Raw genomic sequence first — 14,689 nt, forward strand, 5'->3', positions numbered from 1 at the left:
ATTTTCTGCACCTAGACTTGCTGCCAAAGGCCAATTCAGTCAGTTTAGTTTACAATCTCCACTTGTAATTGGGCCTGTTAAAGACCTGGGCACACCGGCATTTAAACACATTTCAGTGCAACCATATGGAGATCAACTTACACTCTGACAATTTTTGCCCTTGACCAACTGTTGTTTGTCTTGAACTCTGCACGAACAGAGACCTGTAGAGTCCACAACAGAAGATCTTTAGTATTCACTGTGTCCTACCACCCCATCTGATTCACCCGTGCTTTACCATAGAATTGTTCCATGAAAAACATTGCTCTGCAATTGTCATGTGATGAGCGTCGTAAAATGTAGCCAACGCCTTGTTTAAAATCCGTCCTTACAAACAAACATTTACATAAGAAAAACACTCCAGAGCTGCTATAAGTAACACAAAGCACCATATGAGAACACTCCCTCCACTTGGATCACATGTCCTGCAGTGGCCTCAGTGTGCTGCAATACACTACGTCACACCGAGAGACGTGGTCACCGTGACCACGAGAGGGTTATATACTGTACATCCGGACAGGATGTGTTTGTTATGTGGTTGCACCGACAATCAGAAAGCCTGTCCAAAAATATGTCTGACTCATGCAACTTAAAATAAATAAGAGGAAAAAGACTATAAGGATTGTTTAAATAAATACAAATCTAAATTATAACATATATTGTGTCCTATAGCCCTGAATGAAGCTGACTCCCAGCATGCTCCTGTAGGCCTGAGGGTAATCTATTGTTTGTGGAGATTGTACGTTGAGATGGGAGTATAATTCGTCTCTGCGGGTGCCATAAACCCCCTATGATTAAAACAAACCTGTCAGAACTTGCTCTGGGTTTTACACGTTTTTGATTTCTGTGCATTTCTTCATCGTTCTGTTGTCAGCAGGATTCAGCCAAGATGGAGGAACTTTAATGTATATAAGTTAAAGGGCATTTTTAACTTGAGTATTTAACTTTTGTTTAAAATTGCATAATGTGCTTTTGGATTCTTCAGCTCCTATTACGGTAGTTGCAGAAGTGAATATAAAATGTGATGCAAGTTATTTTACCTTGTATGGGGAACTCAAGATACGGTTCTCCTGAGATCAAACCTTGAATGTATGAATCCTCACAGTTTTCTTAAGATAGCTCTGGCTAAATATAGCTCTGGTTTGGTATAATGACAGATTTCAGTGTCCCTCACATTTGCTCTGAGGGGGAATGACTGTGCGACTGGCGTCACTGTCCCCCACAGTGATGTGCTCAAGGGTGTCCAAAAAAACCACTGTATATTTTTTTCTCGGCTGCCATTGTCCTTGTTTGTCGCCTTTTCGTTCTGCTTCAATCATATAAGGAGAAAGCCTTTGAGATAAGAATCTTTTAGACTACATCTACATCTACCTACCTGTCAACGCCCTCTTCGTTCAAACATTATATTGTTGGAGGCAAAGTAATCCTGTGATCCTGCCTTCTGTTAAACACTGTCCAAACTATTCAAAAATGTCAAACTTTTACCTGATGTATAAACCCTCAGTTATATTTGGACCAAAACAATGGCCCATGCTGTTGAAAGAAAATAACATAGGGCTTATGTGTAATATTAACAAAATATTCCGCTTACCCTGACTTTAAATAGAATAAATAATTATTTATTAGGCTAATTCTTATTTCTGAAAATAAAAATGTGTTTTGTTACCTTAGTAGAGAAATGCAACCCCAACCGGCTTTTCCTGTCCCAGCAGTTGTGGTCGTATCTGGATGGAGCGTCACCTTTCATTTGTCCTTTTTCATGACGCAAGATTATGGATGTTTCTATTTCGGTCTCAGTTTCAGAGTCATTACGTTAAAAATATAAATAGTAACAAATTCAAAACTCTTTGTCGTTGCAGAAATAGCTTCCACATTAGAAGTCGTTAACTTGTCTTTGAACAATTTGTGTTTCAAGTTTAGCATATGTCTCAGCAACATTTGCGTTAGCATGTTTCCAAACAGTTGTCAGGTATTTTACCTACTACCTCCTATTGGTGTACTATCAAAGAAAGCAGCACATTTTACATACGATACTGTATATAACATATATAACTCCATATAAAAGACATTCTCGGGACAATCTCAAGATTCTCCCTCTGTCACTGTCTTAGAAAAAAAACTGTGTGCACCATGAGGGACATAATGCAGCAATTTGAGGTCAGTCTGCTAAAAATGGAAAGTCCACAGATAAAATGGCCTGGCCAGTGTTTTCCACGTGGTTCCAACAGGTGCTGGAAAACATTGTCTGTCTGGATGCCTTTTTAAGACAAAACACCCAAGATTATAGCTTTCCTTTAGAGATCATCTCCATGTGCCTTGTGTGGGCTTGATGCACATTAAATATAATGAGAAAATGGATAAATGCGACTTTCTTCATATTGTTATGATAGCCTTTATCTCCCTTGCTGATTAACTTGGCGATAAAGAAAACGAACGTGACTTTGATTTCTGCCCCCTCATCACTTTTGGTGTGGCTGTTTGTGAAACGCTGCCGGGCTTGGCCCTAATTTGCACTGCAACTGTTGATTTGTGTATCCTGTCAGGGTGCTTTGATGTGTGTGAGCGATGGAGCTGCTGCTCGTCGCGGTTCTCTCTCTGACGCTAGGCAGCTCTCCAGCCGTCCAGGCCCGGCGCCCAGCATGCACGGCACAGTGCCCAGCCACAGGCCTGCAGGCCCTTGGGGCACTTGAGTCTTAAATTCACAGCCAGAGACGCATTTAATCCACGACGCACACAAACACCCACAAATCCTGTAGTCAGCTGGCACTGGTAATGACCAAAGCAGCGTTTTAAATATGCTCATCTCTTTTGTACTTGTGGATTGATCACACATTACACAGCAGTATTAATCTGGCCTCTCTACCCTCACTATTGCCAGAGAGATGACAGTTGTGCAGGAAGAAACTAATCACAGAGAAGCAGAGGCACTGATCTCCATCAAGTGTTACACAGTTAAACCACCTGCTGCTATGCAAATAGTCACTGAATCTGAATGCACACAGAGATCCAAAGGCAGGGCATCGGTTTATGCCTGCTCACTATTCCGCCAGATTCTGTGGCTCAATGCAATCTCTCTTTGAGGGTTAAGAAGCGGCTCCTGGTCCTCTGGATATTCTATCCTGCCAAAATAAACAAGTATCTACTACAACACACGCTGCAGCTGTTTACTACTAGAATTTGAGCTTGTGTTTTTTTTTTTCTATTTACTTTTATTGGCCTTTTGTTTTTATTGGAAAGTGACAGAGAGACAGGAGACACAGGGAGAGAGGAGGGGAGTGACGTACAGTATATGGTGCATGAGCAGGACCTGCTGCTTGAGGGCATGCCTAGCCATACGCCCTTTTCTGGTTTTAAAGAATTTTGAAATGTATTCATTTGTTGGCATTGATAATATTATACTTAAGTTACTGTAGCTGTTTGCCTTTGAAAAGTGAATGTAAGTGGTCTGTATTTATACAGCACTTTTCTAGTCTAGATGACCACTGGGAGCACTTTACAGCACATTCACTCACACACATTTATACAGTGCATAGCCGTCAGGGGCGATTTTGGGTTTGCCCAAGGACACTTCAGTATTTGGAAGGGGAAGACTGGAATTGAACCAACAACTTTCTGGTTAGAGGACGACCCACTCTTAACCCTGTGATACAACCGCCCCCAGTTATAATTCAAAACAACTTAAATGTACAGCATTTTAACAAACCACATTTAAATTCACTACATCCAGATTTTTATTTGGATGTGCACTTAATTGCACACACTCACATTTCTGGATCGGCACAAAAATGTCAAGATTCTTTTCTGACCCGTACATTCAGCAGTTTTTGCATATCCCTGCTAACAAACACACAGATGACAACCCACTTGGGGTTTCGTTGAAGTAGAGATTTGGGAAGTTACACACATTTTCAAACACAATGGATTACACGAAAAAAATAAATTGTGACCCTCGCGCTTTACAAATAAAATTGAATTTCATTCATTGTTTTAGTCCGTTTGTTTGTTTATTTGTGTGTTAGGTAGAAGGATTATGCAGAAAACTACTCAAATCTACTTCACACATTGTTGTGGTGGCCAATCTACTAAGAACTCTGACATTTTGGTGTGGATCCAGATCAGTGGTTGGACACAGGAATATTGTTTTCACTTTCTTCCACATTATGAGATAAAGGGTGTTTTCGACATAATTCCTGGACCTTAATGAAAAAAATCTGGCATGTTTATGGGAACGATATTATTGTGAGCCCTGTGAGACAAATTGTTATTTTTGAATATGGGCTATACAAATAAAATGTGATTGATTGATTGATGTGAGTGTGAACAACTGGGTGTAAATGCAAATAAAAATCTGCTTCTGGTGAATTCAATTCTGGTGTCATAAGGCGGATTGTTTGGCCTCTAGTTCCATGATGGTGTTTTAATCAACATGACCATTCCCTGGGTCTTGTGTCAGCTGTGTACTTGGGTGGTAAATATTCCTGGTGGAATAAAACAGCTTCTGCTCTGTGTTTCTGCTGCACGCCATCTGATCGTTTGCAACGTTGCACAAAGAATGATGATGAGGTCAGTTGTTTATCCTCTCACACATAACTGCTGGGATTTAGCTGTCAGGGGAGCTCTCTTGCCCTCCCTCAGATGACCTGCCTGGCACTGGGTAATGAGGAAGGATGGTAGGGTCCCAGAGGACTCACACTGAGTGGGCAACGTGGGTCCTCATGACCTGCCCTTTCTGTTTAACTGAAGCTGTAATGGTCTGTCAACACAATTAACTTTATAAGAAGTTTGTGTTATGGCAGACCGAGATGTTTACATCTGGGATAATTTCAAATGTGTGAATTCTGGGCTCCTGAAATGAATCTAAGCCTGTAGCTGCCTGTGTTTGTCGTCATCTTCAGGTTGGAACCTTCTACTGCATCTTGAGAACCTCCAGGAGCTTTTTTCGTCCTCAAGAGAGTCCTGTGTTCTACCACCGGAGGGCACCATGCCCTCACTTTTCAAACTCCTGCTGCAGGATATTCATGAGCTGCTTGAGTCCATCCTCCACATTTTAGACTTATGTACAAGAACTGAGGAGTTGAAATGTAGCTGTGTCAAAGAAGACAAGGATCTGTGCTGATCGGTTTTGATTTCAAATTAAATAATTAGGTTGACACTGTTAAAAAGAAGGAAAAAGAAGACTGAAAGTCTTTTTCTATTCATTTCTTTTCAATCCACCCTAAAAATACTTAAAGCTTTAAACAGGTGCTTCAAGCTATTATCCCACTAATGGACAATCAGCCCATATAGGTCCAATCGCTCGATCTCGTCTTTAAAGGATGTTTATTTTGTCTCTGCTTGAACAATTGGGAAAGAGACAAGAGAATTAAAGCCAACACAAGTCATCGGTTGACTTCAAATCAAATTTCAGACCAGCTTTCCCTTGACATTGTGACTAAACTGAAGCTTCTGTCCAAATAGAAATCTATGCTTCCAAAATATAAAGACATCTCCAACATGGATTTATAAACAGGAGGCTGATATCTGCAGATTTCCCCTAATGGCCATTTCACACTGACTTCAGCCATGCATGGAAAAAATGCCAAACCAGAGAGTTCCAGCAAAAAAAGCAATTTTAGTCAACGAGAAGATGTGTGACATCATCTGGCACAGCACAGAAATGGTCATTCAGATATGTTCAACAGTAGATTGCCAAAGCTTAATTGCAGCTGTTGATTTGCTGCCTCCATAACTATTTCTGGTGTCTGTTTAGTGTTTAGATTATATTGCTCAAACGACTTCAGTAGCAACAGTACCAGTGTGTGTTCTAATGTGTGTTGAAATGAATACTGCAGCCTCTGTGTGTCCGTATGGCCCTGAAAGCACATTGACGCTCCTGAGACACATGTTCTGCTGAGTACACACCACTCATCCTCACCCTGCCCTGTTTTTGTTAGCCCTCTTTTCATGAATTGGGAAAGAGAATGAAATCCAACACAAGTCATCGGTTGATTTCAAATCATGAAAATAAGTAATGCAAAACTTATTTTTGGGAGCAAATGCAATGTTTTGTCGCTTTGTTCGTGTTTTGATATGGTTGCGCATGTATCAGGATTTTATCCAAATATTATTCTATACTTAAAATCCCTTTATCATGCTACACATAGCAAAGGAGAGTGTAGTGCTTTTCATTGTCACTGAAGTGTCCTCTCAGTACCAAGATAAAAACACACCATTTTATAACCTAGTATTACATTACATGTATATTGCCAATCAGCATCAAGTACTTATATTTGCACATAGGTCGTGTTTTATCCATGGAGTTACATTCAGCTGAGAATCTGAGGTTCAGGATGTTCTGTGATGGACTGGGATTATGTAACAGAGTGCAGGAGAGCTTTGCCATATTTAGCTGTGTGCACTCTGCTGACAGGATGTACTGAAGGGCAGCCGGGGGTTAGGGTGTGGGATGGAGATTCAAAGTGGGGAGAGCCCACTGATGTTGCCTCAGAAGTGGGGAACATGAACCTTGAGCTCCCCTTTTACCTCTGTGAATACAAATGTGCAGAATGTAGGCGGAACTCCACAAAAAGTATGTTAAAAAATGTAAATAAAACACGAGCTATACATCGGTTTCCCGCCTGTAGATACTCAGAGACATGTACCAATCTACTAATGAAAGCAACATCTCAGGCACACCTTCAGGGAATTTCCTCAAAATTCGGTACAGACCTTGGCACAAACGTGCGTAAACAGTCTGAAGGACAACCTACAAAACTAATGTTTTGCCTCTTGAAAGTGTTGTCTTAAGCAATCCTTCAAAGAATCCTTTCAGATGTTCTCTTATACTCGAGGATGAACTCATCAGATTTGAAGAGTCAAAAAACAGCTTCAGTATGGGAAATCTATTTTACGAGTTAACAGCATTCTCTTAAAAGATACTCACCAAGTTGGTGTTTTGATGTTTGTGACAGAGAGAGAAGTCTAACAAACTGTTAATCATAATCTCCCCCTGGTTTTCAAATAGGGTGAGAGCTTGAATGAATGTGATGGCCATATCATTTGATCAATTTCATGTCGCAGAGCATGATGGTCCCCACTGTGCCAATTTAAATGCATGTTTAAGATCAAATCTGGTTGTCTAACTGTATCTACCTGTGTCTCTGCACAGAGGACGCAGGGACTTACTTCCCCAGTGTGAAGAGGGACCCAGGCCGATACCTGCAGCCCTGCTCTGACTCTGTCAAGACCTGGCTGCACAGCATGAAAAAAGCCGGGAAGGTCCTCCTCCTCATCACCAGCTCTCACAGCGACTACTGCAGGCTCATCTGTGAACACATCCTGGGGTAAGACTGCCCACACTGGAACCACAGACTGGCCCCCTCCTTTATAAGGCCAGGACCCAGTCTGCAGTGCTCACCATAACAGCCCCCATAGGATTTATAACCCGGAAGTCTGCTCCAGCCAAGCTGGGAGGTTTTCCTTCTCCCTCGACTCACAACATTCCTTACAGCCCCTGCAGGCTATTAGTCATTCCTTTCAAAGTCAAAGGTGGCTCTTATGTCCACCTTGAATTACCATCATCATCACATACAGTATGCGCTATACACATAAACATTGGCTCCACAAAGTATTCAAAGTATTAACTTTTTTCACACTTTATTGTGTTATAGATTCCATTTTTTGTTCACGCTGTGCCTTTATTCAATAAAACAGACGTTTTTACATTTAAATTGAAAAAAGACTAGTTTTTTTGCTTTAACTCTACATTATGAAGCAAATATTGACTGCTCATTAGCTATAGATGAATGGGATCACCTGCACTTAGATTTGTTCCTCCCCCGCCTTCACTCTCCAGTTATACTGCTTTTGTTTCTTCCAGTAGGTGTTGGTAGCTTTTGCCAGCTAGTGGAAATTGAAGAGCCCGAATTTGAGAGGAGGCTACGAAGGCAAACATGGAGGGGGATAGAAAACCAGCTAAAACAACAATGCACCTCAGATGGTCATTCACAGAATGGAGAGTGAATGCTGCCCCAGCCCCTCTTTAAAAAAAACAAACTATGATTGAGCCCAGTCCCAGAGCACATATGGTTCCGTGGACACTGGGCACACAAGCCTATTTTACATTTGCTTACACATCATGAATAACAACTTAGAGGCATCATATGTTGGATCCCTTATTTGGTTTTCTCCCAGTGGCGTCAACAATGGCTCCACTCTAATAGGCTTAGAGTATGTCTGCACCTTGTAAACACATTCATGTGCGTAATTATAGCTGCACAATCCAGTTTTCATTGAGTATTAAATGTCATTCTTACCCATTTTCCTGTCAATACCTTAAAAGGGAAGTGGTTTTCATCTTTTGAGCTGTCTAGTTTTTAAATTCTAGTAAAACGTACTAAGTAGTCTCAGAGGTACATGTAATGAGGCATTAAGCAGCAACTTATTTGCCTCAGGGCGACCAAAAATTAGCTAAAAGTGATATGTGAGTGAATATTGGACTAATATTAATTTTTTTTCGGCGAGTATAAGAACATGAATCCAGATCCAGAATGCTAACATTGCTTTATGGTGTGTTTGTGGCTTGCTCTGGTGTCAACATGTTGCCACAGAAGAATTCATGGAAGTTTAAAACCTAAATACAAAGAACCAACGAGCAGTTGGACTTCATTAGTTTTACTGAGTCAAATGTCCATATTTGGCAAGGTAGGTGAAAAGTGGAATCGTCTCCTCACACTTAGCCATTTGTTACCAGTCCAGAAGTAACACTCAGCACTTAAGTTTATAACTGTAGGTGTGCAGCAAAGGGATTATTCTCTTAGTGGGCTTTTTGTGGTTCAACACTGGCTTTGTGTATCACTGATCACCGTCTGTCTGCGCCGCACCCTGTGTGGTGTAGGCTTATTTTTCTAGCCTAAGCTCTGTTATGCCCTCGATCAAGCAGCAAGAGGGCCTTGAAAAAACACAGTGTCCATGTTGCTGCTGTGATTGAACTAACATAAGCCTCTCTCATTCTTTGGGAGGTGCTGTTGTCTTATATTGCGCTCGCCCAGTGAGGTGGTCTGCTTTTTCACTTTCCACGCTGTGAGCTGATTGTTCTTTGTACGGCCAAATTGCAGGTCGACTTAAGGCCGCTTTGCTCTGGATGCCAGTTTGTTTCATGTGGCCTCTGTGGCCCACGCCCCCCCTCCCCCCCCCCTCATGATTTCCTGTTCGGCAGCGATCAGCCTGGTCATTCCTGTAGTTCCTCACCCCTTTCCCCTGCTCGCCTGCTGTTTCAGCGGCTGCCCCTTCCCCTCTCACGTCCATGACCTCCCAACACCACAGCATGCAACGCCTCCCCAAGAGAGCAGCTAGAGTCCCAGCTGTGCATGAGTGGATGTGCCCCAAATCATGTTCAAATGACTGCTTTACAAGGTCAGGGGAGGCCGATTTATGCTGTGACTTTCAAAGATTAGGCCGGCTTCATCTTGTCAGATGTGGTTTGTGAGGTATTTTGGCTTTTCCTGTCTTATCTATATGTGAAGTGTTCCTACCTCGAGGAATATAATTAATGCTAAATATTACAATAATTAAGTTCGGTCAACACAGAACCAAAATCTCTCTGTCATTGTGCGTCGCATTAGCACTTCACTATCGAGACAGCCTCTTCTGCCTCACTACACGGTCCCTCCTCTTCCAGACGAAACCTTTGCCCTCAGCGGCTTCAGTGTGGTGAGTCGGCTACAGGCCAGTGACAGTCAGCTGTCAGAAGTAGCATAACAAGGTCAGAGCTGTCTGACAGGAGACTACTTGCCGACAGCCAACCACGCGTTCGTAGAAGCTGCTGTTATTTGTCCTGACCGGATAAACACATGTATTGCTGGAGTGCTGCAGAGCTTATTGATTTGTTAGATGTTAATGTGTTGAACTTCTTTTTATCATTTAAAAGCGTTTCCATCTGTGCAAAATTAGCTTCAACTTGGCTGCATTCACATATCAATGTATCTGAAAACACATTTTCACATTAAAATACCTTTAGATCTGTAATGGTTACTCAAAAGTCTTGCTATTTCAAGTGAACATATTGTGGTTTCCCAAGGACCTGAAGTGTGTATAGGGCAGAGGCAACAAACCACACAGTGTGCACAGAGGGAGGTCAGTGATATACAAAGCAAGCGGTGCACTAAGAGAAACCCACTCAGAGAATAGTTCCTTTGCTGCACAGCTACAGCTATAAAGTAGAGCGCTTTAACTTCTGGACTGGAAGCAAATGGCTAACGCATGGGCCACACTGGCTGCGTGAGTGTTATGCAGAACATCTTGCTTTTCATTTAGGCACCCATGTTATCTGGCATGAGGGTTTACACTGCCTGCATGATCAGCGCAGTTCATGCAAGATGCTCTTCAAGAGAATGGACGCCTTGCCAATTTTCTCCCCCGGTTCAGTTCAATTATCTTTTTCAATGTCTATCTGTTGAATATGTCACGACATAGATATCTACAACACTTCCTGTACCTGTTTCAAAGTAAAAGCATATTCTGTTGACTGAATCTAGTTTCACGAGGATTTTTATAATCATTGCAGAACCGGAATATGCACGGCTCCATACTCTGGAGTCCTAGCATTTAGTTGCGTATATCACCATACTTTTATTCAAGATAATACAGCATTCAGACCAGAAACCTCTGATTGTAACTCTGCAGCAGACACACTGCCTGTGAACAACAGACAACTGTGACACACAGCAGATCTGCAGCGCAGCCGTCTCACGCAGGCAGTGTGGCCCTGGTGTAACTGGTGTAAGCAGATGGACACCAGATAAGTTATTTTCAAGGTAATTAGCCATCTTCCGGAGCTTTAAAGCATACTACTTTAATTATTCGTATTATATAAGCATTTTAGTAAATACAAGTCGTAAACTGCTGAAGGCACAATGTAAACAGTGGGACTTTATATACACCAGTGTGTGTGTGTATAAGTCCTCCCACCCAACGAGGCCTGCCTCCCAGTTTGAGAACCTCTGCTCTCTACCATAACTGCTCACTATAAACTCACATTGTCATACATCAAAATGATAAGTTTACATGTTTATACATTCCCAGTAAAATGTCCTTCCTGTTACATAAGACACCTTATATGGAAGATCGTACAGTGGTTCTTATATCCTATATACTATGGTTTCCTTGGAGGCACCATCCAGCTCCTTAAATGCTCATTCTAACTCCCCGTGGGAGTGTATACTGCCCTCTCAAAGTGTTTACTTTATCAGTCTAAGTATTCCTTCTGCAGTGGCCTATGCGTACACTGCTTATTGCGCCAACCTTCCCATCAGATCTGTGCAGAATATTTGGCTTCACCGAGCTATAACTGCTTATGTAACGATGTGTCTTTGGATGTTGTCCAGGCATTGTCCTTCATGCAGCAACCAGGGTCATATCGCAGAGGTTAATGTTTTTTCTCTGGCTGTCAACAGGAAGGATTTCGAGGAGCTGTTTGATGTCATCATCACAAATGCACTGAAGCCCGGTTTCTTCTCCTTGGTGCCCCAGCAGAGGCCCTTCAGGACCCTGAGTGAGTCCTTTAAAACATCACCAAACAAAGCCCATCACATTCAGTATTCTCTTTACGGTCATATTATACTAAGAACAACATGAGGGGCTGGAGTCAGGAATATACCATATAACCATACATATAGTATCAGCAACTAACACTGACAATTTCAGTGCTTATCAATAAATAAATAAAATCCCTGAGAGTTAATTTCCCAGTTAAACAGTAAGTGTCGACTACATAATTGCCGGGTTCGGTATTATTGTACCACATCATTCTAAACTATATAATAGAGAGGTTGTTGTATCTACTGTAGCTTTGAGTTTTGTTTTGTTAGAGCTTTATACGTAGCACATAATAAATTCCATGGTACTGAGATAGAGAAAGAAATCAACACGATCTGCATGTCATATGTACAACAACAAAAACACTAACATTTGGGTGAACTGACGCTTGGAGGGAGCAGTGCTTTTTAGACATCTGCAATATCCCTTGTATTATTTAAAAACACAATACAGAATTAGACATGAGACCAGATGTAATTCTATATTCAGTATAACGATTCCCAGCAGCTGTTGGAGTGAGAAAAGATCATCTGTCAGCATCATATCAGCTTAGATCACCCTCAGCAGTCCACATAACTCCATTCACGTTGGTGGACTGTCTCCCATCTCATTAGCCCAGGCGTCTGTTCCTGGATGCTCACGTTAAAGGTGTGTGCAGCCAGCTGAAATGTTCCGCTCATCTGGATTGTCTTCCTGCCAGCAATAACACAGGGGATGCATTATGTGAGAAGACAGGATGATCTACTCACTGAAATATCCTCCCCTCTCTCCTTCTCTTGCTCTTCCTGGGTTTTGCCACGTTGGCAAAAAAAAAAAAGCACCAGTATCTGTTCCCCCCGCCTCTGCACAGACAGGCCACTCCTTTTTTGAGCTGGAAGTATTTTTTTGTTTTCATTTAGTGGCATGTAAAGTTTATTTGGGAGAATTTGACACCAAGATGGTTGCTGATGAGGATTGCTGATGTATTAAGTGTGTGCTGCTGAAATAGATTCATGAAAAGTTCCACTTCTTACATAGAATGACTGATTATATGGGGTCTTTCAATGTTTAGTTTATATTTTTTGTCTGTGCTTTTGTGGTCTTTTTCAAACACAGGTCAAATAAAGAGGTGAACTTATCTGAAGGTGTGCTAACATGTCATGGTGTTCCCAGCCTTGTGCTCAGTGCATGCTGGGACAGAATCGAGCCCCCGCAATCCTGAACGAGGAATGTCGCTCTAGCAAATTAACGTATGGATCAACTTCATGTGGAGGGCATCAGGAATCAAACTGGGCTTTTCATAAAACATTTAACTTGAGGATTAAAGTGGTGTTAGAACTGGTTGTTGAATGTTGAATGCCAACAATACTGCACTGTTATGATGATAAGAGTGTTGAGCTGGAAGGTGAAGCTTTAGAGTTCCCAGTCAGTCTGTCAACCCTCAGCAATGGTCATGAACTTTGGAATTAGGACTGCATTAAATTGCATTTAACCACTTCTACAGTACATTCACCCTTCAACTGTGCTTGTACTGTACAAGGACACTTCACAGTAATGACCATCTGCTTAGTGGACAGCCACTCTTCCTCCTGAGCCATAGCCAGCTCCACAGAACTTTGGGGAGTGACCTGATAAGGGGTTTCCTGAGTTTCCACCATACAGTGGCTGGGCCCACCCTCAGAGACAGGGTGAGGAGCTTAGACATCCGGAGGGAGCTCAGAGTAGAGCTGCCGCTTCTTTGTTGTGGAGGGAGAAGGTTTGTGGTTTGGCAATCATCTTTTGAAAGTCTTTCCGACAGTGGTAAAATGCCCTCGGGTAGACCGCCTACATGTATTCAAAAAGCCACGTTACCTAGAGGAATCAGGTTTTGCAGGTATTCGGAGAACATGTTTACATTAAAAAGTTATAACCTATCAATAAGGATTCTCTAATTCTCATTTATATGACAGTTATTATTCTCATGGATAAAGATAAAGATAATTTTTCCATGTTCCTTTGTGCCAAGTAGTTATTTTTAAGCAAACTCAGCCTTAAAACAGTCTGCACATTTAGTCTCCACATGTTCATGTTCAAACACTTGGGTTTGATCTGGTACTAATCAGTGTTTCTCTTTGCTTTGTGTGTCACTGATTAGCATGATCTGGAGCTTCAGTGGTACATACTGTGTTTTAGGCTGCAGTCCGATCAGTCTCTCTCTCTCTCTGCTGCTCTCCACAGACACCTCACGCTGCATTATGTTAAGTGTCTCATCATCTCTCCTTCGTCTTGTATCTGCGAGCGCTTTTGTTTAAATGTATTATGGCTTTGTATTAAACCTGGTACAGCACACTGACTTTTGCTATGAGTCCAGGTGGAGGGACAAAATTATATAAAACACATATAACATGTACCAAATTCAATTTAACGTAAAACTTTCCTCAGTGTGCCATTGGTGGTTCTGTCATCATCTGGATGTGAGGAGGATAAAGGAAAACAAAGAGAGAGCCATCACATCTGAACTAAAACACTAGAGTTGACCCCATTCCAACACATTCATACAGTGCATGTATTAGCAGCACTTTTGTTTCTATAAGGGGCAATTCAGGGTTTAGCATCTTGCATGCAGATGGGGAAGACTGGGATAGAGCTGCTGGTTCTGGTTGGAGGACGACCCTCAGCCGCCCAGTGTTCTGGGTAGTGCTCTGGATTTATTGTTGCGTTTTCTCATTTGTTGTTGTGATTTGCACTTCAGGGCCATTGTACATCTGTTTTTCACTAGTTTAGTTTTTTAGGATTTTGCTTTATACAGTGATTGGTTATTTATGAGTTGATTTTCACGATATTCTTTCAATTCAAGAAGCAAAAGAGGAAATGACAATAAAAAAACATATACAAAAAAAGGTAGAATATGTTATTGATGTGTACGTCTTTTGTGCAGAAATGTGCAAAAAAAGTGAACTAGTTTAAATGGTGTAAAAGTTCACAGTATGCAGCGTAAAGAATATTTGAAATGTGCAAGATAGTCATCCAAAAAGACAAATTGTAATAATAATATGACATAATTTATTTCATAACTGCAGGAGCTGATGTAAATCATGATTCTTTTATTTTGGTGAAA

At 41.6% G+C, this 14,689-nt stretch overlaps 1 protein-coding gene across 1 annotated transcript in view; it reads left to right on the forward strand.

Moving 5' to 3' along the window:
• Window positions 1-14,689, forward strand: part of nt5dc1 (5'-nucleotidase domain containing 1) — a 55,382-nt gene that overhangs the window by 28,244 nt on the left and 12,449 nt on the right. The window contains exons 7-8 of the mRNA XM_020092001.2: window positions 7,187-7,361; window positions 11,472-11,569. Coding sequence (XP_019947560.1) covers window positions 7,187-7,361; window positions 11,472-11,569 — 273 coding nt within the window. The remainder of the gene's footprint in view (window positions 1-7,186; window positions 7,362-11,471; window positions 11,570-14,689) is intronic.

This window comes from Paralichthys olivaceus, chromosome 19 (genome assembly GCF_024713975.1).
Source record: "Paralichthys olivaceus isolate ysfri-2021 chromosome 19, ASM2471397v2, whole genome shotgun sequence".
Classification (NCBI taxonomy): Eukaryota; Metazoa; Chordata; class Actinopteri; order Pleuronectiformes; family Paralichthyidae; genus Paralichthys; species Paralichthys olivaceus.